Source organism: Buteo buteo, chromosome Z (genome assembly GCF_964188355.1).
Source record: "Buteo buteo chromosome Z, bButBut1.hap1.1, whole genome shotgun sequence".
In the NCBI taxonomy this organism is placed as follows: Eukaryota; Metazoa; Chordata; class Aves; order Accipitriformes; family Accipitridae; genus Buteo; species Buteo buteo.
The window spans coordinates 13,117,819-13,143,851 of NC_134204.1; the positions used below are offsets into that span (position 1 = coordinate 13,117,819).

A 26,033-nucleotide genomic window follows, 5' to 3' on the forward strand; every position below is an offset into this window, starting at 1 on the left:
TTACAGCATCCATTTCTGACATTACTACAATGTTTAACTGGTTGTCTCTACAGCTGTACATTGAAGCAACTGAGAAAGTGCTGCTCTAACATATGAATACAGTCCAGAGCTGCAGGAAAATTTTCAGTCTGCTACTTTTGTCACCAAAAATGTAGATTCTGGTCAACTGAAACTATTCAGTTGACAATTTTAAAATTGTCAATGAAACACTGTAAAAGTCAAATGCTTCACTTCAATACTTTTTAAATGAGACTTCTTTAAAAATTATGCAACCATTTTCAGTCTGAATACAGTTGTTTACTTAAAACAGGCTGAAGAACATGAAAGCTAGAAATGTTTCATTTCACCCTAGAAATTAAAAATGCTTTATTTGCACCTGACCAAAATGGTTTTAAACCTGAAATAACTTTCTATTTTTCCTTTTGTTTTTTTGTCACAACAAAATCATGTTTCAGAGTGCACCCTAACATATGATAATTTTTCTCTTACACTCAAATCCCTCTTATTTTCCAGCTTGGCCAATGATCCAAAACTTTTTGCATAATACCCAACCCCCTGGTCATACCTCAACAGCTGCAAGCAGAAATCACTCCTGAAAACTTGTTTCCATATTTCCATATGCAGAAGCAATCCTCATACACTTCTATCTGACTTTTCTATTTTGGAGTGATGAGAAACCCCACTATGCTAGTATAACTTATTCCTGCTTGACCTTCAGCTATAAAACACTGACACCTTTGGCTCCCTGTGAATGGCACCCTTGCAGAGCTCAGCAGACTCACTGTCCCAAGAGAGGTGCTCTGCCAGGCCACAGAGCACCCACCACTAACGTGGTTCCTCTCCAGGTGATGTGCTCTTTGTGTACCATGGAGATATAATGCCACTCCTGAAGCATCATGGAGCAAAACGGCACTGCATCTTCTCAAGTCCTCTCCCTCTCACCAAAAAAATACATCAGGAACTTGCCCCACCAGGCTTTGCCTACTCCAATAAGTTAAATACAGGCAGGGAACAAACACACCAAGGCACTGGAAGTTGTTTGCCTACTTTATTAAAGTGGACGGTTCCTGGCATGGCCTTAGTAAGGGCCAATGAGCACACTCTCAATCAATTCCTGAGCATGGCACAGGAGTGGACACAGGCCAGGAATCCCTCTCAGTAGTCAGGATCTGGCCACTCTGTTCAAGAGGCTGAGAAAATTTCATGTATGCACACAGACTGTTCTGTGCTACTTGGCAGCAATGCCAAAGAATACTGGAATATTTCATTTATTAGCACAAACATTGTCTCATAGTACAGGAATAGTGGTTGTCGTGAATATCTATGGTGTTACAGTATGAGAGTAAAGGCCAGCTCAGCATTCTGCTTACAGGTAAAAAGTAATACTGTAAAACAGAATATATAGTGTTTGGAATACCACTGGCATCTTTTAAACGATATTTTTCAAGCAGTTACTGAATAGAATGTCTATTTCTGTTCATCATATAAGCTGCCTGCCTTTGCAGCTATTCTATGTGTTTACAACGTCTGGTTTTTGCTACACATTCTGGCATTGGATTACTATTTTCAGGGTATTTTTATCATTCAGTTACTCAAATATGTCCACATTTCTAAGAAATAATAGTTTCTAGTTCAGCTTTCAAAATGTACACCTTAAACTGTGACACATTGCAAAAGATCTCTTTCAAGTTGTCAACAGAGAGGTTGCTGGATATCCATATGTATGGGAATTGGGGAACTTAGTTGAAACCATCCCAACGGGCATCCCCTTATTGTTGGGCACTGCCACCACAAAAACATTGGGTAGATTTCAAGAAGACAGATTTACCTACTTTAACTCTTCCAGATGTGAAAATAAGTTAAGAAGTCAGATAAAAATACCTTTTCAAGACTGGATTTGAGAGACTTCTCCAGCTGTAACATGACAGTCCGGTTATAAAGCACTAGACAGAAATAGATTAGTTCATGTCCAAACATAAAACGGGTAAAATAAATTAAAAAAAAAATTAAATGGTTCTAGACAGATCTTTTTCTTAGTATTTGCAGAATTGACTGGCTAAGAAATAATCTGACCCCAGGTCCTAAATATCTAAGTAAAAATGTATAAGGATGCATTTACTTATATCAATTAATGGAGCATCCATTAAAATATACACAGGATTATTTCACAGAGCACTGACAATGAGAATTTCCTGGTCTTATAACCAATAGTTTAAAAATTGTCTCTTAGCTGCCTTGAAATCCTGACTTAAAATACAAAAGGACAGGAGAACACTAAGAAAATAATCTTCATCACACTTTCCTTTTTTTTCCTACATCTTAGCTTAGGTCTATTAACGTAGAAGACAGAACCGCATTTTTTTCAGAACTTACCAGAAGGTATCATCTATGTCAGTCATAGAGCTACCTACTGTATGTGGTAGACACATAAAAGAAAATGTATCATACAATTTTTTAGCAAAACGCACAGAGGGAGAAGGACATGGAAGAAAAATACTCTAAAACCCAATATAAAGTATTTGGAGTGCCTCTCGTAACTTTTAAACAAAACTTTTTCAGTCATCCAAGGAGCTGAACAGAAGGTCCATTAGCATTCCTTATATAAATTGCCAGGCTTTGTTTTAGCACTGCGTTTCAACATTTTATTTAGCTCATGGATACAAACACATTCCTTTTCATTTTTTTTTTTTCCCCCAAAATACTTTCACATAGTTAATATGTAGTGTGCACTAACAGGACTAGAAAGGGGTTTTAAAAGCTAAAAAGCAAGACAGTAATCAGCATTTTCCAAATACTACAAAACCCTATTGAAAAACTAGTGTCCCTGTTTGTTAGTAAAGTGAAGATGAAACCCCAATTTGGTATTTGTATTAACTATTTTATGTATTATTGCCATTCTCAGGAATACTCCAGAGCTCTCATTCTACAAACTGTACCTGCTCATTAATTCAGCTAAATATAAGTTTACACAGGACAAACCAGAAATTATTGCTGCACACTGGACGTGGCACAGCAGACAGGCTGAGACACCACAGAATTCAAGTCATGGTGCCAGACCCACCTGAGAATCAAGAAAAATTAGTCTATACCGAGACCCCCATATCGGCACAGCCAGCTTAGCAGTGCTCCCAGAGGCTTTCACCCACAGCCAATAGATAGTAATATTCAGAACGCGTTTATCTGAACAGAGCAAACAAATAGGTAATACCATTAATTTTATAACAGAACTAATTAGGTATTGCAATGGACTGCACAAGCCCTGATGTTTGCCTTCTAACATTACATGTACAGGATTTAAATTTCAACTGATTTTTTCCCTTCCTTCCTTCCTCTAGAATTATGGAGAAAACAGTACTTTTTCCAGACATCACTCAAAGCCATCATGACTTATATTCATTATGGAGGGACTGTGAGGAACAGCATGAGCCATTATGGGGGAGCAAGGGTGACAGCTGGAGAGAATGGCTGGATCCTATTCCTTTGCTCATTGGCCATCCTTAGAAACACCCAAAATAAACAGATACTTCCCTAAAATAGGAAGTATCTGTTTGTTTTGGGCCATTCAGGCCATTCAGTCTTTTTGGCACCATCATATGAGAGAAAATTTGAAAGCAAGATGGGGGAGTGGACAGCACTGGGTGACAGGTGTCGTCAGTGAAATTCTGTGCCTCATCTTCCTCATCTCCCAATCTTCATGCACCTGTCTAAAGACCTTCATGCTCAAGGCATGCCACAGACACAGAGGCCAAGTTCTCGGGAATGCACCATCCCCCAGTAAGTGAACATTCCTTGCTCAGCAGTTTGTTATACACAGAAAATAGCCATTACAGTTCACCCAAAATTCCAGTAACTTGAATTGTTTAAAAAAAAAATCTCAGTTTTAAATGTCTGAAAGACAGTTTAAGAAATGTAAAGTACCCCAACTAAATTAATGTAGAACGTCTGTGTTGTAAAAGACAAATGGCTACTCACAGAATAGGTCTTTGAAGTGGTAGTTAAGTTATGCCTTTTAATTAGTTTCGTTTAAATTCAGATTAGTAAAGGAAAGAAGAAAAAGACAGTCTGGAATTATTCTTAAAACAAAATGCTATTCTTTCAAGGTTTGATATGATATCTTTAAGAAATGCAGCATATGTTATAACCTTCTTATCTCTGGGCTTATATAACAGAGTTTATCTGACCTTTTTCCTGGATGAGTTGTTGTTTTTTCCATCCCATTTCTCCACTGTATTTAAAATATACCAATCCCACTAGAGTGCTCAAAGGAAAAAACACATGCTAGCACTCTGAGGGGCCTCCAAGCCTTGTCCTCGGCTGCGGCCAAATGTCTTGAATTTCAGATGATGTTACTAAGCAATGCAGCCTTCAAAACATCAGCCCTAACCTTGCTGTGTTTCTGCAGCAAACAGCAGCAGTGCAAGAGTAGCTCTTACAGGCGAGGACTCCCCCCCAAGCCTGGGACTGAGAAAGGGTTGGTCAGTCTTGGAGTTACCAAAATGAATTATGCTAATATGACATATTGAAAATCTCAGACACATGCTGCTTTTAATGTTTTCTATTCTTAGAAGCAGGTCCTATTAACAACATTTTCCAGCTTCATGACATTTTGGAAGATGACCATGGAGGTTCTCTTGCTCCAACTCAGCAACACAAGATTTCATTTTGCCTGATTAAGCCTCTGAAGAGGCACTCATGCACAGACAACAGCTGTTGAAACAGCAGAGCAGGGACAGCCCATCACCCAGCTACTCCGTCCTGCAACTGCAGAGAGCTGGCAAAGGTGTCTGTAAACTGCTGGAAGGAGCAAGGGGAGGGAATAGCGCAAATGACATTGAGACATCTCAGGGGATGCAGCACAAGTAGCCCTGTTAGGATAACAACATCTTGGGGTGACTAGTGCCATTCTCAGCTCTTCATGCACACCACTGCGTGGGCTAAAGGATGTTTCCAGTTTTAGCCAGAGTTCTGAGAGTGACTTTTTCCTTTGATTCCAGTTTCCTATCAGAGACTGGTTGTCAGGGGCACTATAACCTGTTGGATGTCACGATTCCATTAAGTCACTTCCATTTTTGTCATCAATAGGGTGGAGGTTCACCGGTAACACCAGCTATAATTAACTGGACTCCCTGTGGTTCACTGCCGACAGAAAACTATGCCAAAATCTGTCACAGACAGGAGCTATTGGGGCTCCCACGCTAGAATGCCAAGAAGTTTGACAGCATTTGGTTAGAACTGGGTTTGAGCTTTGAAATTTGCGCTCCCATGGAAACAGAATCAAGCAAAGCCCTGTCAACAGACTCAGCCTCTGTTATTTTCTAAATGACAGTCTCAGTTTTCATTTGCAGAAAGTCCCTGGCTCCTCTTCTCTCCAGGTAGCTTTGAAATTATAAAGGTATGTAAACACATGGGACCAGAAAGAGAGAAAAATGCAGACAGTTTTGCCTGAAAGAAACATCCAGTTCACACATATCATAAAACAATATGATTAATTATAGCTTAAGGAGAGAAAAATATCCAAAAAATGGATAATGATGGATAAAACCAGGCTACATCCGTCAGCTGGGGAAGGAGGTGTTCAGTAATCCATTCTCCAATGTTAAGGCTATCTCTGCTTGAACAACCTTCAGCTGCCTGTCAATGTTACCAGTCTGGGCTTTGCAGGAAACTCCCTTCTTTTACTGCCCTTCTTCCCCATTACCTATCTGGCAGATGAAATTTCATCCCTCTCATCTCCTTCCATCTCTTCTGAGGAAGACCTGACTGACAGAAGTACCTCACAATGGGAAATGGATGCAACTGAGACACTGAAAAGAAAATACCATAAAGCAGAGAGGTTCAGTGAATATTTTACCTGGAGAATGTCATGCAAATAATACAGAAAATGTCAGGAATGATCCCTTGTTAAAACTGCAGCACCTGAAAGAAGACTTTGATCCAAATCCAAACCTCCACACAGCTAAGGGGAATCCAGACTGGGGGCCCAACTGACAACAGTGCAGATCAGAGAGGAAAGAACTTGATTCAGCTTGTTTTAGAGCTCAGGCAAGCGAGAAACTTGCTGCTACTTCTAACTTTGGCAGAATGGAAGACTCAGACTGAGGCTGTGTTTTAATTGTGTTTAAAAAGTATTTGAAATACAAAAATCTATCTCTCTACAGCTTCAACTCAAACACTGTTTTGCAGCTCAGCAAAATATTAGACAAGACCTTTTCTAAAATAAATACAAATCAGAGACAGCATGGAATTAGAACTTCTTGTTGTTGTTGTTAAGAAGTGAATAAAGGACATGAAGGCTTTGGACTTCCTAATTTGCACAAACATTAATTTTTGTGCAGTTTTTATTGAGTCTGATTAGAACGGGTTAGAAGAGACTTTCTCTAATTTAACAGTCTAATTTATGTGCACAAAGACTTCATCATTAGTTGTTTAAAGAGGACAGGAATACATAGTTTTTTGAGCTAAGCCACCTGATAACATCTTGTTTGCTGAAGTAAGTTTAAGTTGAATATTTGCAAGAGAAGAAAAGCTGAAAACGTAGAAGAGATCGTGGCAAAACCCCAATATTCTCTTTTATGGTCTTTCATACAGAAAACTGACACGCAACAAATGTTTCCACAAAGTCTTCAAACAAGTGCAGTACTTAAGGCCATCAAATAAAAAGATTTACTACATCTTTTAGCATAGCAATCTTCTGGCTACTTTTTTTTGCATAAAGGTGGATGCCTACTTCTGTTGGAAAATTCCTTTTTCTAGAAAAAAATTGTGTGTAATTCTGTATGATCTTTAAGTGAGTAATGTCCCTCCAGTCTGTTATTTACATACAGTTTTTTCAGGACAGTTCAGAAATAGCACACAGCAAAGAGGTATTCTTTGCAAAAATACTGTGCAACAGGTAATCTTAAATAAGCAGTGTGAAACAGAGGAGCAAACCTCACCCTACTAGAAGTCTTTCACAACAAATCAAATCCAGCTAGCAAGTCCAGTAGGTCACTAAATCTGTGTTGAGGCAGATCCTCGTTTTCACCGACCGTATGCAAAAACAATTCAGACATAAAGACTGGTGTCAGAAATGACATCCTGGACTCCAAAAGATGCCTTTTGCAGACTGCTGTCTAGTGAAACTGCATCTACTAAATACGTCCCAACGTACTCAACATTGCCAGAAATTCATTATGAGAATGGTCCCCACAAGCACTCATCACTGGAGTTGAGAACTCCATCCTACACTCAGCCGATAATCAGGAGTGCAGAATCTGTGCATCCCAGGATCTGTGCTGGATCTGTGCACCCCAGAACATGCTACTGAGTAATCATCTGTGGTGTGGGATAAGTCCAGATATGGGCCCACTTCTCCCTAAAAAGGAGAGAGCTTACAGTTCTCTACAAGATGACTGAAGTAATGGTGGATGGAAAAAATCTTATGACCTCCTAAGTTATGCAGTTCCCCTTGCTCCCAACTAATCATAAAACTAAAATCGATGCTGAGAGGAGTATTAAGATCTCCTTTTAAGTACAATTCATCCAGAGGAGTCTCTCCAAGTACAGAAAATACATCCAAGTTCAAGCAGCTGCTGGGACATGAAGAGTGAAGAACACCAACCCCAAGCAAGGAGTGGACAAGCTGCAAGGACACCATGTTTCATGCAGAAAAAATGTGCTCAGACACCTGTTTAAAGTGGGTCACATATGATAGGAGACTGCCAGAGGCTCATCAGGGACATGCAGACTTCGGAGAAACTAATGGTGAACACTGAGCCCGTATCAACACATTAGCTGCACAGCAGAAGTCCAGCACTTCTCAGAAGAATTAGAAATCTGTGATCTGCCCAGAAATAATACAGTAATTGTAGTTTCTTTTTAGAAAGTTCATAGAGAGTTCAGTATGGCTGAGAAATCTTGCACTAACCAGACTGAAGGCTGAACAGCTTTGCCAATACTATTACATTAATGGGTGAAGTGTTCTGAGCAAATTTTCAAACTCCTGCAACAAAAATGTTTCCTGAATGCAGCTTAGCTTTCTGGGTTTTCTATTTCAACTATGGAAATAAGGTTTACAATTGTTCAAGGCTAGTGTTATCCTACAAAAGAGAAAGGGATGGCATGTGACATGTAACAGTTTAATTTTAAAGCTTGCTATTGCTCTCCGAATCAATACTGCAGCAATTTACATTACCAAAGCATTTGTTTACCGAATCAATGGCAATACTCAAAAAGTGCAGTAGCATCACACACAGTTTGATAAGGTATGCTGTAGGTACAGAGCAAGTGCAGAATATATTCCTCTACGACAGTACATGGTTAGAAAGTTCATTCTGGATCCAGACTGAGAGCCCTCAATCTGATGAGTGGTTAAGCAAATTGTTTCAATGAAGACATGGAAAAGACCCCAGTTTACCCTTTAAACCACAGGAAAGCAAGTGCAGCAAGCAAGCATGGTGTAGCAAACACTGTTTCTTTCCAGTGGCACAGGGACTGAACAGAAAGACTCCACTGAAACACAGTGAAGCAGATTTTTTCCTCCTTATAGTTTTGACTCATATTATTTGGCAAATGGTCTGTCACAGAACTTTAAAATTTATTCACTCATTGAGTGAGGAAATGTATCACGTTTCTGATGCCTTTTGGTGGCAACAATTGACTATTACCACATTATAACAACAATCACATTTCCACATTTTTCTCCCTTACCTCCTGCACAATAGAAGTACTTCTGGAAAGCACCTTGTTTCAGTTAGTAAGAGCTAGTGAAATACAGAAGGTTAAATTCCTGCAGAAAAGAGAAGATGAGAAAACAACAGGGACTGGGAAAGCAGGTGCCAGCACTCTGCCAGCATTGAGCTTTCTCTGGCCCCTGTTCAGCACAGACTTTGGATCGACTTGGAGAAAGTTCTACTTTTGAGTCTGCACTCATTTAATCGGAGAGGGAGAATTGCACAAAATACAGTATTTTATTCCTTTCACCTCTACCAATATTTCTACTGCCTGTAACTACAGCCTAGGCAGCTCCCAAGCACAATTCATCTCAAAAGTCAAAGATGACATCTTAGAATAGGGTGAATCAGCTTTTGACAATGACTGTTCTCTTCCAGTAATTATAAAAGAAGCCAGCTTGTAACACGATTAGCTTAAAGTCAAGTATTTAACTGTTAGGCTACTCAAGTTAAGAGATAAGAACCTTCTCTTGTGTCCTTAAAACCTGAATTTCAAGTAACAGCAAACATATCTATTAAACATTTGTATGCTAAAGAAACCTAGAATCCTTTTTTTATTGCTTACCAAGGCTACACATTTGCGCCTGCTCATTTGTTAGAAGAAACAGGATTTTTGACAGTAAAGTAAAATGAACACAGAAGTCTTCTTAAATTCATATGTCGGGTGTTAGAAACTCAAAATTGAAGGTTTCTTATCTCCCTGGCACAGAAAACAGATGACTCTTCCTTTTTCTGGAAAAGGAAAGCACAAGACAATGAAAAAAAGTCTGTATTATTTCTGATTAGCTTCTAATAAACTCCAGAGAGCAACTGAAAAAAGAAAAGTCTTCCTGAAACCTGAAAGAAAGTTAGAATTTTCTGCTTTCATTTCATGACCCTGTTGCAGGGGGGAGGGAATCTCCTGATACCAGTTAGCAGCAATTGTTTCATCCACTGCTACAACAAACCAGCTATTGTGTCTTTGTTTCCCAGGTACCCCAGCCCTGAAATGCTAAATATCCTGCTGCCTGCACAAGCAGGCACTCACTGTTTTCAATTCAATGCAAACTGTTCCAGAGATGAGAGATACTCCATGTACTGCTGCAAGCTGTTTGTTTTGTTGTTCCTACTTTACAATACAGGTCATTCTGACTGAATATATCTATTCACTCTTTTTTCATGGCAGGCAGCTTTTAAACAGGTTGGTAGAGCCTGTTCATAGAAAGCAGAGGGATGCAGGGAAAAAGATGCTTTTCCCTCTACACTGAATTAATCTCACCACAATTCAATGTGTGAACTTACCATCCCAAGAATAATAGTCTCTGTGTTTTGAAGAAACTAAGCAAATTAAGCTGAATAGTAATTGATGTGGTTAAGTACAGGATAAACAAATACTGGAAAAATGTCAGCATCATTCTTTAAAAAATATGGAAGCTACACAGCATGTACCAGGGGTTCTGCCAGGGAGCAAGGCTGCTTACATTGGCTACAAAGTTCTTAACAAAAAAAAAAAAAAAAAAGATAGGCTATCCTTTGAGAATAAAACAGTGTCCTGGGCTTCTTTTCTCTCCCTCTTCCAAGTGGTTAAACAAAGGACTTCACTGTCAAAAGCCAAGACTAACAGTTTATGCTGTACACTTGCAGATTGAAAAATGAAGAGAATCTTCTGGCAGTATCAAGTTAATCATCAAAAAGCAAGACCATGATGGAGTAAAATCTTGCACTCAGACATAATCCTTAGGAGGAACAACAGGTAACTATTGTCTGAAACTGCTTAATGGCATTCTAGTCACCTGTTAAATGAACTATGCCACCAAGCCATCATTCAAAAGACTTAAAAACCGGTTTTGCACAGATGATGTTGCTCTGCTCCTTCAGCTCCCTTCACCCCTCTGCTTCACACAGCACCTGGCTTCTGTCTTCTCCCTCCCACTCCAGCCTTATCCCATCACAATTCCAATGCAAAACTGCTCCAAATGCAAAATTTTCAGTTATAAGATTTATAACCTCTCTGCCGACAAGGAGTTGGGCATCCATGTACAACCCAAACTAAACCTAACTTTTGATCTGTGTGGAGCTCATCTAGCAAATCTTTTCAATGCCAAAATGAGAGTAAAGCATATGACACCTTCCATACACCTAAAGCTCCAATGAAGTATTCTCAGAGATCTATTTTAATACCCTAAACATTTCTTTCCTTAGTTAATATATTACAGACTACTGCAGCAATCACTGGGTTGCAGTCTGAATAAACTCAATTACCCTTCTTCTAAATGACAGCAACCTGACCACCTCACCAGTCCAAGAAAAAGATGTCCGTCTATTCATATCCTATCAGTCCCCTCTGTAGCACTTAGTCAGGAAGGGCTCCATTACATCACAGCATTTTCATTCACAAACTTCACAAAACTTCTCCATTTTGCAACTCACAAACAAACCAATACCTTATGGCAGACTGATGAAAACAAACGGAAAGAAATGGGAGATCTTCTCTCAATCTGCAGAAGCCTGGATACTTCCTCCTCTTTTGCATTATATCTTGGGAACACTGTCAAATTTTTAAGACAATCTATTTAAAAAAACAAATCAAATCCCCAGATCTTTAGTTTCCTATCCTACAGGCAAAAATGATTAGAGAAATTATCTATAAAGCTCAGGGCCACTTTTCATTTACCATTTTTGCTACTTCTCACACAGATTTCAAATGATACAGTAAGACAGCAGCTTGCAATGTACAGTATCGTAATGCTACTTTCAGGATTAGCCCTCAGTTTTGCATGCAGCTAATGACTGAGTCACCTGGCAGCTGCCTAAGCAGCAATAGAAGTGTACAGCACAAAACTAAACTTTAATTTACATCATTTATCACAATTATTTTTCTCCAAATATCTGAAACTGTTAAAGATACTGCAAATTATAAACTAATTAATATAATCATTGTAAGAGCACAGGAATGTAACTGATGCTAAAGTATTACTGTGTGTAGATGACACAGATGACAAGCAGGTTGGAGCCTAAAGATTTATGTGGTTGTTGCCCGTAAAAGTCATGAGCATGCTGCACAGGGCTTCTTCCAAGTGGTGACACAGTCCTTGCATTAAAAAAAAGCCTGAAAAAGACTGCACAGGAGGTCAGCATCCTTCACCTCTTCCCTCCCAGACTAATTCCTCTATTTTGACTTTGCCTATACAAATAGTCTTCACATTCCTTGCCTGACAGACAGGTTAGTTCTGACTAAAAGATTATTATTATCACTATCCAACTTTGTGTGCTGACTTGAAAGCATCCAGGTGGTTCAACTTTTCCAAGCAAAAAGACATCACTACATTTTAACCTGGGCACACAAAGGATTTCCCAAGTGTAAGTCTTAGAAATGACTTAATTGTCTTAGCTTATGTTTAAAAAACTAACAGAATCAGAGCTCAAATAAACAAATGAGACACTCTGTATGATGAATCTCAGCCCACAAGATTAAAATATTTGATTCTGAAAACCAGTTCCTACAAAAGATATGGCAGGCAACTCTTCATCAGTTAAGCCCCAGCCCAATGGGGACAAAGCTAGGGCTGAAAATACAAAATAGTCATGATGTTCAATCTGTAAAATAGAATTCGTTTCTAGAATTAAATGTGAACTGTAAATTGAAATTCTTTTGCTTTAAAGTGATCCCAAAAGGCATTACTCTGGGCCATGTGTGGTATCATGTGGGTGTACCAGAATTCTGGCATCAAACTTAACAGTATGAACTGCTTGAGGTCTTGAAAAGGGGGAAGAGTCACCTTACCACCTTTAAAATGTATTTATGTACCAAGTATTCCCCAAAGCCTATGCCGTGAATATATTTAACTCAGAAAGCAAGAATTAACTCACTTTGCTTTTTTGCTCTGTATTTCACTTTTAACAAGAGCAATTGCTCTGACAATGCATAGTGTAAACAGGAGATGACACTGACTTCTTTCTTTTTTCTACCCTTGTTGAAGAGCTAGCTACAACAGAAGTGAGATAACAAAGCATAAGGCATTCAGAGGAACCAATGATTGTTATATCCTGTCACACAAAGGGCAAAAATGTAATGAAGGAAATGTTTTTTTCCCCCCATGAACTTTTTCACACTGATTACTTAACTTTTATGACAGCCAAGCAGATTACTGCTTGACTAAAGGCAGACATTACCTCTAAAGACTGACGGAGTCAGTTAAACATAGAAACATAAATGAAAGTGTATTAGTTAGTTCATAAGACACTCCCTTTGTTAGCCTGGAATGTCATGAACATATTATTACCACCAGATATAGTTCTGTCACGTTAGAATGAATAACATTAGACAGGCAGTTTAAATCCAAAAGCCTGTTAGAGCAAATATAGCTGGTCTAAGCGATAATATGTCAGGGAAGCTATGCTCAATTTTTTCCAGCATCCAGGTACAGCCAGTCTTTTTCTGTCTCATTCTGTAGTATTTTGAAGAAAGATACAAGGGGTAAAAAGTGAGAGGTAGAAAAAAAATAAGCAGGCTACACAAAGCAAATACACAGCATGATCCCTTGTATCTCCTGTCTCCTCTCTATACTTAAAATTATGGCCTAGCGATGTTATTTCATCCAAAAAAGAAACCTGGAAGACAGTAGGCAAGAAGAATTTCCTCATTCTTTACAGGCAAATCTAAACTAAGTCCTCTCATTTGTCCCAGCAGTCATCAGAAGAAACGGAAAATCAGGGAGCTATTTTAGATTTAAGCCAAAACAGACATCAACTTCAGAAGTTCATGGCTTTTGAATTTCAGGGGTTTTTGTCTAACAAGTAGATATATTTTTATTTGATGAAGAATAATAAGGAACAGTATTCATATTAATTCTTACAGCTTCCCCTTATCCTCACTTTCCCAGTATCACAGAAGATTGAATAGCTCCCTGCAAGCCATCAGCTTTCTAGTCTTCCCCACCTATCATTTCACATGGCTCTTGGCCAGCAAGCAAGGAGTGCAAAGCAGGTCTATGACCAGAAATATAGTGGGGCTGAGTTGTTGTTTGCTTCTTTAATTTATCAATTCATATTACAGAGCAGTAAAACTTCAGCAGCAGTCGTGACTGAAAATTAAAAATTCCTACATTCCTCCTTTTTTTCCACCCCTGGAAAAGAACCAGCTACTCTTTGATCATTAACCTGTGAAAGACAGAAACACACACCTGCGTATTCTGCAGCTCTATTTGTACATAACTTGGGCCTCACATCATTTATTCATTCTCCCTACCAATACTGTATCTTTTCTAAAGTTTGGTGCAGACTCAGCTTGAAGGCCTCAACATCAGAGAACTAATGCAAGATCTGTAAATTTTTGGTATGAGGTCAATCAAGTGAATTACTTTACTTAATAAAGAACTAATTTTGTAATTACGAGATGCCAACTACCCTCTAAATACTGTCCTCCTTTCCAGGATAGTGTATTAGTTTGTTTTCCCAAAAGACACAATGCTGAGTATTAGTGCACCAATATTATTTTTACTTGCACTTCTGCAAAAAACACTTTGCTGTTGATGCCCTGCACTCCACTTTCAGACCAACCAAATAAGACTTTAAATATTCTAGTAACTATCACAGAGATTCTAGAAATCCTAAGTTTAAACCATGGATTAGAGGGGGGAGTATTTTATGTTGAGGACAGTATTTGCATGGAGTGAGAATGAATATTTTATTAGAAATAATAATGACTGCAATTCTCATCATCTCAGAACAACTCAAGAATTCAACTCAAACTCACTGAACAATTCTGGTTGGAGAAAAAAGTGAGGAGTAGAAAGGATCAATGGTGTGAAAAACATATCCCAGCAGTCATAAGGGAGATTTAAGTTTTTAGAAAGGAACCCAGAGGGGTGGCTCCCAAGGCGTTTTGACTGAGATGTTCTCATTTTATATAATCTCTTTTTACAGGATTTAAGAAAGCCTGGCAGAAGGAAAGGCACACACCACTGGAAAACAAAAGCTGCTTAAAAAGGTGCAGAAAGTAAATAGGCAGAAATCCAGCAATATTTGTACCATTCAATCCACATGCTTGTTCTTTCTCCATCAGGATCGCCCGTCTTCTCCTTAAAGCATTTTGAAGGATATTTGCCTCATAGATAATATGGGGATGGGGTGTTCCCTCCTTCTGTGGATGCTTTTTAATGGGCTCAATGAAGTAATCCCCATGGGGCAGATGGAAATATCCAGTCTGAAAATAAGCACAAAAGAGTTAATCTCTCCTATCCAGTACTGGAAGTCAAAAATAAAAGACTCTTTTCATATTATCATCCCTGAGCTTTTCTCATAAGCCAGTCATTACACTGCAGAAATACAAAAACATCAGGTTTTCAGTATTTATTTTGCTGCATACATCAAGGTTGCTTTGTACCTCACAAAGGCATAACAGTCCAAAGGGGAATAGAAAAAATTTCATCTTCCTAATAACCTGAAATCCTTTATACTGAGGCAGAGGCTCCCATATTTGTACAAAGCCACTGAAAGGTCAAAAGTTAATTTGTCAAACATTATGCACTAGGGAGAGTTGCATCTTGTTCTTCTGATGTTTTGCATCCATTCCCCAGAGAACAAGCCCTGAATAAAAGCTGTTTCATAAGTACAAAGCGCAATTCTGCTCCTAGCTGCAATTCCATAGTCAGATCATGCAACCCATCAGATAGGCTGCACTGTGTGGTATACTCTCGACTCAGACTACAAACCCCTCTGGCCTCCACGCTTCCAATGGAAGAAATAAGTAGCTTTTCATGAATTATAGCAGCTATTGTGATCATATGACAGACCTGCCTAACAAAGGCTGTAACATTTCTCATGCTGTAACTTCTGTATCAACCTCCCAGCTTTGACTGAGCTACAGGGCCTTTGATACCCATCTGGACTGCACACGATTAGTTTACACATCCCTCTGCCATGATCTAAGAGACACATGCAACCGGACATGGCCTTGGTCCCTTGTGTCTCAGCGTTTTTGCATGGATTGCTAACATTGCAGAACCATTGTATAGCCCTTCCACTTCAACAATACCAAACCTAAAGCAAAAGATCTACTCACATCCCAGCCCACACTGGGGATGTGACAGAAGATTGAGGTATCCCACTCTTATGGCTTTGTTTCCTCTTCACTTTCTTGCTGTGGTCAGTGTAGCCTCCTTAACTTGTTCTAGAACAGGAAAAAATGCAGCAACTCTGTGTTCCTGCAGCTGCTGTATTCAAACTTAGGACGGACAAATCTAAAAACCCTTTTGAAACACTCCCAGGTCTTACATTTTCCCTGGACAGTTAGGAAAGCCAGTATGAGGGTAAGGACAAGAGGGAAATCATATAAATGGAGGAAAAGCATTCTTAAACATAAGTAACCACGGGCTCTATGTACTAGGAGCCCAAAGGCAGCTCAGTGAGATCTCCACATGATGTGCTTCAAAGTCCCCTCTACCAGATACCTTCTGCCTCCACTTTGATTGCCAGAGGCCCAATACATCCCACCGCAAACTTGTACAAATAAATAACTGTGACTGTTATTTCACAGAGTTTGCCCAACAGTCCTTAAGAGGAGAAACTCTTTCCTTCTAGTTTTCCAGTGCGAGTCAAAGTTTAAAAGCCATAGGTTGGTCCTGGTTTGAAGCCTTGGTTACACCCATAAAGTTTCACAGGTTCAGGACTCAAAGTCACATATGTTTGCTCATCTGGGATTACAGTTAATGCCTGTATGTTTTTTGTTTCATGTTTAAGACAAAAGAAATCAAGACTTCTGATTCTTAAACATGAAATTCAAAAAAGCTCAGGTTTCTTTTTCAATTATAAATCAAGGCTGCTTTTGACATAGGAGCTGAGACACACTACAAAAGCAATAAATTCCATGTTCAGATTGGATAAAGATGTCAAGATGTCTATAGAACAAGAACGCCCACACAGAGGCTAGACCAGGAGATCAGTACATGTGGCTTTCCTCCTGCTGCTCAAGGAATCAAAGCACTGTCACAAACCTTTGCCCATTCCTTTTCATTCCACAGGATTCAATCCTTCCTGGATATTCTGAAAGTCTAGATTATTTGACGTTTTTTCTCCTGTTGTATTTTTTAACCCAGTGGGAACCAGGAAGAACTAACCATCTTCACTGCAGACCCTGATTTTATAGGGCAGGCTGATTAGTCACTGGACTATTGTGTCAAAGTTGCATCTGTAAGAAGAAAGGCCAGGCAATCATATAAAAAATGAAGTCTATTAGTAGCAACCTCATTTCCCAAGCTCCCCCAGCAATGCTTGTATGTTAAAATTCAGCTCTTCATTCAAGCTGTGTGGAGCAGGAGAAAAAACAAAAATTCATCATATTTCATACTGCAGACGCACACACACAGATGGCAGTAAAGATTGTTCAATAAGCCAGCAAACAGCAGCTCCTGCAGAACCTGGCTTCAGACATTCCCATTTTTTATTATTACTATTGTTTTGGTAACATCATTTTTCAGTATGGAATATCTATTTTCACAGTCTTACAGCTTTTTGCTGTAACAACTCTATCCCAAGCCATCCCTGTTCCAATACAGCCACAACACCCCCAACCCGCTGGCATTCTGTGGACAACATTTAAGTTCAGCAGTGCAACTGTACATCCTACCCACCTGCAGCAGAAATTCTGCCAGCCTTCCTCTCGATCTGGGATGAAACTAGGAGTTATTCCTCCCATCCTCTGTAGTAACTGCTTGTCTGCACTAGTTCATATACTGCTCTTGTCACTGTCATTGTAGCACCTCCCAGGAGTATGTGTGGCTACCTGACTCACATCTGCCGCATGTGCTTCCTTCTTTACATTGATAGATAACTGAATAAGGACAGAAACACAGTCAGCAGCACTGTCCTTCTCTATGTTGTAATCACTACCTTCGTGTTTGTCTCCTCTTGTTACATGAGGCAAGGTCCAAGAGAACCCTCCTGCACTTCATGCAGAAAAAGTGGAAATTTTTAATGTCCCTTAATTTCTGGAAGAGGCAATGTCTGTGTGTCAGATCTCCCCTGAAGAAAGCTACTTCAGGTGTGTGTAACTTCTACACCATAGCTTTAACATTTGTTCTTTAAAAGAGGTTGATAGCAGCCAGAACTTTCATATTTGTTGGCTACAGATTGCTGAATCTTGGGAAAATAAAAGGCTGCTCCCCACTCAATATCCAGACTAAAGTCACTGTAGAGCATGAAGAAGTCTGAGGGCCTATTTTACCCAGGAGACACTCCAACAAAAAAATTATTTGCTCCAAAAGGCCTCATGGATCCTAAATTCTAATAGCAATAGAATTTACTTAAACAAAACTGCCTGCTCTGTCTGTAACAAATTCCCCAATAAAGCAAGATATTTATAAGCAATCTTTCCTTTCACTTGAACTTTGTGCTCTGGGTTTTTCTGAAAGAGTTTGAAATTCTGATGAAACCATCATCACTACAATACAAAATAAGAGAAATGCCATTACATCCTACATGGCATTTTAGTGCTATCTGCACTCTCCCCAGTAAAGAGAGCTGCCTCGATGTGTTCCCTGTTACAGGACACAGGCAGGATATTGTAGCCAGGCAAGATCATCTCTCTCCAAAGGTGTCAGTCAGTGTTTTACCAAACGTCCCTGAGTACCCCCTCTTCCCTGGCAGTTTCAGCATGTGGGTATTCTCTATTCATATTGCTAGCCTGTAATCAGTGCATGCATTGTCGTAACATATCTTGCAACTGCAGTTCTCATGGTGCTACAGCATGTGGAGAAAGCAAGCTGGAAAAGAAGATGAAAACAGAAAAAGTAAAATGATCTGAATAGATTCTCTGGTCTGTATTACTACTCCCAGTCACCAGTCTAAGAGGAAATTAGGGTTCTTGAGACCAGTGTCTTAAATATACCTTTGTAAATGTGGTACAGAAGTGTTTTGTGTCCTGTGCTATCTGAAGTACCACGTGCCAAAGCAAATTTAGGGAGGCTCAGGAACTGTAGACCTTTCTGCACAAAGGTATTACACTCATGACTGCAAAAGAAACTGAAGAGTAATACCAAAAATGTGGATTTCTGCATATCCTCTAAAATTGTGTAAAACATTATGACATGCTCCATTTTTATTATCTGCAAATGGCTGCACTGTGCGCCTAAAATTAACCAGAGATGAGAAGACACATTTAGCTCATGAGAAAGACCAGTTCTAGAACCTGCCTCAAAACTTTCCCCTAATTCTAGTATCCTATACTTTTTTGAATGTCTAAAAACATCTCCCGGTTCCACTTTTGGACTACAACAAGAAGAGGAGCTGATATCCTCCAGGAGAAAAGTTCTTCTCATGGCTATTCCCAGAAGTAACTGGAAGAGAAGTAAGGCATTTGTATATCTTCTAAACCGAAATCCTTTATCCTTGCTTTGTTTATCCTGAAACTATTTTATTTTTTACTGATTGGATGTCAGGTAGAAACCATGATTTTCATTCCTGCCCAGAATCATAAAGACAAGCACACACAAGTTACACTATAAGTTATAAATTAAAAAAAAATCCATCCATTACACAATCTATCAGTTGGAAGTATAAAGACCCTATACATTAGCAATAGTGAATAAAATAATGGGTTTAACCATGAGAAGTGTGGTTCTCTCAGAAGTAGTCCATTACTGTAAAAAAAGAAATACATTTCAAATGCTAACCTACTGATAGTAAATTTATGGGCGAAGCCAATTAAGGAAATCAGAGTGACAAATACACCATGCCCACCAGTGCTGCTTGGGATGAAGTGACTGTAGAAGTCTGCTTCCAGAATGTAGATATGCTTTCCAACAGCTTCCAGAGACTTCAGCACTTACTGAACTTATGCTTTGCGCTTGCACTTTCACCCTGCACAGACTATACACCAAGAAATGAAATGCTGAGACCAACTGGAAGAAAACACCACCAATCTTCACATTAAACTTACTTCAGAGCACTCAGAACCAGCACAATTCCCTTTGCTGATTAAGCACTTCTTTAGTTTTGCTCTTTATAGCTGTTCTTCTCTGACTCACAAATAGCAAAAATTTTTCATTTAAAGTCCATCAGTTTTCAAGCTATGTATACATACAATATATGCTTTTTTTTAGCAGTTTGTAGCATCATCCGCTTTTAAGTGATATTCACACGGCCTCAGAATACACAAAGGAGCACCTCATCAGAAATAAGCCAGCCTTATTTATGCTTGTTACAGTGTTTAGTTTTCACCACAGAAAAAATGACTGCAGACAAGATTCCCTCATTTAAACTTCTTCATGAAACACTACCATGTAAAATAGTAATACAAATGGCCAGAAAGGGGGGGGTGGGGCAGTGTCACATGGCGGGTAGGGTGGGTATATGTGTGTGTGTCTCCCTTAATGCCTACACGGGAAAATCTAAAAATCTACCACAGAATTTTTCTCTAAATTGTTGTTCTCTCCTCCTTCAAATCTCCTCCTTCACCCCCAAATTCTGACATATTTTGGCTGAAAATGTTTCCCAGACTGTATCTGGAAGTGCTGCTTCATTGCTTAATAGGATTTTTAGTTCAAGTGCCTCATTATTTTGACACAAACAGCTTCCTGGACACATTGCATCTCCCACACTGCATGTTGCTCGCCAGGAGGACATGGTGATCCTGGGACACTTCTGACTCAAAGTTTTCAACCAACTTTTTTAATTTTCAGTAGCAATCTCCGTTTTCCAGTGGAAAGCGGATATTTTCCACATATTTCTTTTGGTCAAAAGTTCAGGGGTTTTGTCAAATTCTATTTTCTGGCAGAATTTTTTCAATCACTTCCACGTGGAGAGCTGAAGCCAAGTCCTGTGGGAAGGGAAAAGAGCAGCTTTAGCCTTGGCTAAGGTTTTGCAATCGCACTGTTATCCCAGACAGGAGGGGCTGGAATTAGTGGGTGCATGTCAGGAGAAAAAGGGAGGGAAAAACCCAAAAATTTGCAGTCTAAAGCTATATAACTGAGTATCTTGACAATAATGCCAAAAAATAACATCTGTAGTGAGAACAGTGTGTAACTTACTGAAAGCAGACAGCAGTATTTCTGACAAAAAGGCAGCGACAGACTCTGAAAACATGGCGAGTTTTTAGAAGCAATGTGAAACAAAAGTAAGAAGACAAGATGCTGGTTTTACCTTTAAGTACTTTGCTCCAGCTGCTTATTACAACTGTAACACATGGTAAGAGAAGTTCAGTTTGAGTAAAAGAATTTGCTAATTAAAGAAAAAATTGTTCCATAGGAAACATCCATTACCAGTGCTCTTCAGCTGCAAATAATCAGAACTGAATCAGTGAAGTAAATTATCTGTAAATATTAGACATTCTAAGTTTATTTTCTTTTTTCAGCTTATGACTTAATTGCTTTCTGTATGTAATTTTTTTTCCCAAGGATCTTTCTCTTTGAGTCGTTGTCTGTTCCTACCTGAGCCAGAACGCAGACCTAGCGACATGAGCGTCCAGATGAGATTTTCACCTACATCCTCAGCTAGACCTAAAGAAATGGACCTGCCATGTGGTTGCTCAGGCAGAAAGAGGAGGCTGATCATTTTTTTAGGTACTGAGAAATTTGACAAAGACTTTTATGAACATTGCCCACAGAAAAGGACAATACTCTAGCTCTTACAGACTTCTACAGAAAAAAAACAGTGCTTTCAGCAGGACTTGGTGAAAATCCGTTTGGTGCTACGACGCTGAACACTGCCTTAGTTTAACATAGCTTTAGTCCAAAATTAAAATAGCTTATTTTTAAGACAACAAGATAAGTAAAAGAACAGGATACTACCATATCACAAATCTTATATTCTTTTGTCACACTTGCTACCTCGTATATTTTAGACACTGCCAGAAAACTGGCCAGAAGTGTCAAAAACGTGCAGACTTAGGCCCTGCACGCTATGGGCTCAGAAAGTTCAAACACAAAGGAGAGAGAAGAAAACATCAATGCAAAGCCACATTTACAGCAAGGTGGACTTTTGCGGAAGAAAATAAGGTATCAGAGGAGGAAGAAGTGTCTGAGATCCTCCAGTTCTCAGGTTCTTGATGGTCAGACATCAGTCCTGGATACTTCAGAGACAAGGGTCTTTCTGGCTGGGGACATACCCTCAGCAAAGGAGAAAAGTCAAGTTTCTATGGTCATGTTGATCAGCTACTATACAACTACTTAAAATACACGATCACTCAGCTGAGAGACTTGGCAGAGAATCATTACTCTGGGTTATGGAATTGGCTTGCTGGTGACGACACTCAACTTCATTTCTTCTTTTCACAGCACTTGAGCAGGACAGATTGATTCCTCTTCCCACAGTTCAGTGGAGATGGGGACTAGGACAAAGGTTATCTAGGATACATCTTAAGAAGCTAAGGCATTAAAAATCCACCCTTTATAAAAACGGGTAAGAGAAGCAAACTGTCCAAATCCTGTGTTCATTTGCTCCTCTGCTGTGCCACAGAAACAGTTCATTAAGTAATACTGATAGCCAGGAATAATTTCTCTGCACCTCCAACTCATCGTGAGCTCTGCATCTCTTACAGAGTCTGAAGTACCCCAGCTACATTCATTTATATGCAAGGAAATTCTCTGTGAAATTAATCTGCTGTGGGGATTTGAGCATGCTCACATGAAAAAAATACAACTTGGAACACATAATTTTAAAAGACGTCTTTGTTTGTAGTTCATCATGGCATCATCCACTATCAATCTTTACTGTCCATCCTAAAAACATTTATTCCTTCTTCTGCCTATTTTCTGATTATCCTTAGAAGTAACAGTCCAGGTATCTTATTCATACATACACTTGTGGGTGCCCTGTTGGCTGTGGCTGTACTTGCATCACAGAAATATCTCATCTCACTTCTTTTCTTATGATAGAAGATACACAAATGAAAGATGGTAACTGTGTGGCAGTGAAACTGCTTAGAGCATCGTTAGTTTCTGTACAAGCTTCTGCTTTGAAATCTCCAGCAGTTCATGAGGAACGTGAAGCTGTGTTCCCACAGCTTCTACATCTCTAACTGTATCACAGTGCCCAGCAGCAGTCACTTCATGTTGTCCAATTCTCAGTGCACCTTTCAGCTTCCTTCTGCATTCTCATTTTCTACTTTTTGAAGTATGTCCGATCTGATCTGCTTAAGCCAGAACCATCCTCCCTTGCTGCATCTAAACCTCAGACACACCATTAAATTCCAACAGCGTAAAAAATTATTGTCCATTAGAGTAGATTTAATAACTAGCCATTTTTATGGTCTTAAAATACAGCAAAGATGGCATTTAATAAATCTTACACAACTTCCAGTTCTGCTTATATTAGGCTGAAACAAGCCTGTGTTTGCCACAGGCTTAGCATCCAGCAGGGAGACTGACTGCATGGCACAGCTGACTCTTAATTCATTAACTCAAAGCCAGTTTGAAACCTCATTCTACTTACCAGCCTGATTTCCACATTGCAGCTGAGAGACAGACCCCCAAGGGCTCTCTGAAGCCCAAGGCACTCCTGAAATCCGGGGCACCTTTCATCAACATTTCCTTGTCGCTCAATTGCTGACAAGTCCATCGTGTCTTTGGAGAAGACAACATTGCAGTCCTTTGGGCTGCCTAGTGGGTCGAAAGCCAGCGAGGTGACACCTCACCAGGACAGGCTGAGTGGATGGTGCCTAGTCCATGCCCTGAGCCCATCCACACAGCAAGTTACATCACCCCCGAGGATAAAGAACACCCAGAAGATTTTCTTCCAGCAAAAGTCAGCTAGGTCACATGGGGCACTCCATCAAGCAAGGAGTCATTGAAAGTAGTCAATACATGAAAAAGTAGTCAATACAGCCTCAAGCTCTACCTCAAGGTGAATCTAATAGCAAGTTAAATCTAAATTAAAAATCAATAAGCTTTGCTATCCAGCCTGAAGGACACTCTTTGGTGAACATTAACACAGTATTTTTCTGAGTCTTTGACTCTTCTTCTTATCTATGCTTTCTCCCTTCCCCTCCTCCCCTGTTTTTGTACTGGAAGTTTTAATGGCAACTAGTGCAGGGGGGATGGGGGGTGTGGGTGGAAAGAGCCGTTTCTCCAGATGCAAGAGGCTTACTTTGACTATAGTCGTGAGAGTGTGAGACTAGCAAGTTTTTACTTTATTCGGGATCCAAAAACAACTTGGCAAGTGTCATTGTTCTGAGACAAAGCAAAAAGTTTGCCGAATTCTTCCAAAAATTACCTTTAGTTGGAAAAGCAGGAAAGAGCAACAGCTGTTTTATTCCTGGAAAATACTCTTCGAACATCTAATTCATATCCTTCTAATTAAACTTGTTCAGAAAGCACTGTATGCAGGGGGCTTACTTTGTACAGATTGGGGCTTTTTCATCTCATTAATATCAGAACAGTCTCTCATGAAAATGAAAATAAACACTATAAAAATGGTTTGTACTACTCAGCATTTGAAATCCTCTCTCAGACTTTCGATAGCAGGATGAGAAGTTGTGAAGCTTTGATTTGGAAGCCAGTAAACCTTTACAGTTTGCAAAGGAGATCAAGTTTGATGATTTAAAGCCTATGTAACACTGAAGAGCAAAGATTTAAACACCAGATTGCTAAGAGGTTCCTGGCCTAAACTGTGCTTTCTATTAGCAATAAAAACACAACCAAGAGGATCCACAGAGCAGACACAATCTCTGCTCCTGGAGACAGAAAGTACCATGGCTGTTTTGGCTTCCTGCTCACTTATATTCTAAAACTAATTTCAAGCTAGTGAGCACGACAATGTTAATACTGCAGACCTCAAACTTTATTACAGAATAACTAAATGCAAATATTTGATCAAATGACAAGTGGCATTGTTTCTATTGACAAGTATTGTTTGTATTACTGTGACCCACAGGAACCCCAGTCAACAGCCAGAAAAGCAGAGATACAAATGATGACAGCTGCCACAGCGTGTGCAGATAGATGGAAGAAAGCACAATTATCCCATTTTCCAGTGGATGAAAGCCTGGCAGGAGCTTTACTCTCCTCAAGAGCAGAGCAAGGCAAGGTCACAGTCCAACTTCTTCCACTCCACAGAAATTATTTTGCTTGAAGAAACAGAAGTCTGTGAGGAAAAGCAACATCAGTCTGGACTACGCTGACCCACCTGCTGACACTCTTTTCCTAGCTTCATTCTGTCCAGCCCAAAAGCAAGCAGAAATGTTGAGAGCAGACAGCGTATTTTAGGTCTGCAGTTGTGATCATAGGTGTGCTGGGGGAGAAGGCTTCTGCCTCTCTTTCCTCCAAATTCATGAAGCCTCGGGCTGCACAGCACAGATGGGACTTCTGAATGAATTTCAGCATGCCTAGGAAAGGTCATGCCACCACTCACGAAAGTATCACATCAAGGTGACCTAAAAGGCAGTCCATACTGATGCCCTCAGTCACGTCTTCACTTACCATTTATGCTTCCAATGCCTTTACAAAAAAGTGACTTCCCCATACCAAAGGATAACCTCAAAGCAGCACTGCGACATGGAGTTTCAGCTCAGTTCCTACAGGAGGAATCATGGCTTCTGCCCAAGAACTGCAGCTTGAAACACACTGCCCTTGTTTCCGTGGGTGGTATGAGAAAGCAGCTGCTCCGCTTGCTCTGCACAGCTTTGAACCAGGCTGCAAGCCATGCTCAAGCTGCAGCTTGCTGTGCTCTCACTGGGGAGGAATGAAGGGGGAGGGAGCTTATCAAAACCAAATACCTTACAAAACGGGAAAATTCAGTCCCCAGTTGAGGGCAGTTGTGGCACATTAAGATATCAGTGTCAAGCAAGTGACACACTACACCAAAAAGGTTACTTTGCATCACAACTAGTGGCTGTGTTGAGAAAGGATTGAGAGTAAGAAAGGTATGCAGAGGGAGAGGGGAGAAGAAATGAAATTAAACTGTAAGAACAAGGTTCAAATTGAGCCCCAGAACTTGGAGGACAAAGTGTAGTCTCTAGTACACAGCTGATGCTTAGCGCATGGCAGTCTGGGAATGAGCACGATGATAACTGGCAATCACAACAGGAGTGCTAAATTTCTGCTGGCCTGAGGCAAATCACATGCCACTCATTTGACCTTCCCTGTTATTTCTGTCCGCCTGAGAAAGGAGAATGAAGTGACTTTATGACTGCATCTGGCACACCATCATAAATGTTTGTACAAATCTAGTACAAGTCCCAGCTCCCATGCATACCAAAGCTGAAGGCTGATCAGATTCAGCATTGGGTTCAGGTCAGTTCAAAAGCATAAAGCACTTAAGTTAGCTCTGAACTTGATTTAAATCCCCCCTTGAAGGTTGAATTCTGACTGAAAACCATCTCTGAAAACCTATCTGCTGATATGAGAGGTA

General features: G+C 39.8%; 1 protein-coding gene across 5 annotated transcripts in view; it reads right to left on the reverse strand.

Moving 5' to 3' along the window:
• ADAMTS12 (ADAM metallopeptidase with thrombospondin type 1 motif 12) overlaps nt 1-26,033 on the reverse strand; it is a 167,240-nt gene that overhangs the window by 88,031 nt on the left and 53,176 nt on the right. For 3 of the 5 annotated variants that reach the window (XM_075020419.1, XM_075020418.1, XM_075020421.1), the window contains exon 3: nt 14,721-14,895. In XM_075020419.1, coding sequence (XP_074876520.1) covers nt 14,721-14,895 — 175 coding nt within the window. Of the gene's footprint in view, nt 1-9,276; nt 9,376-11,134; nt 11,246-14,720; nt 14,896-26,033 lie in introns of those variants that run through there. The other 2 variants (XM_075020423.1, XM_075020422.1) reach the window with 2 other exon arrangements.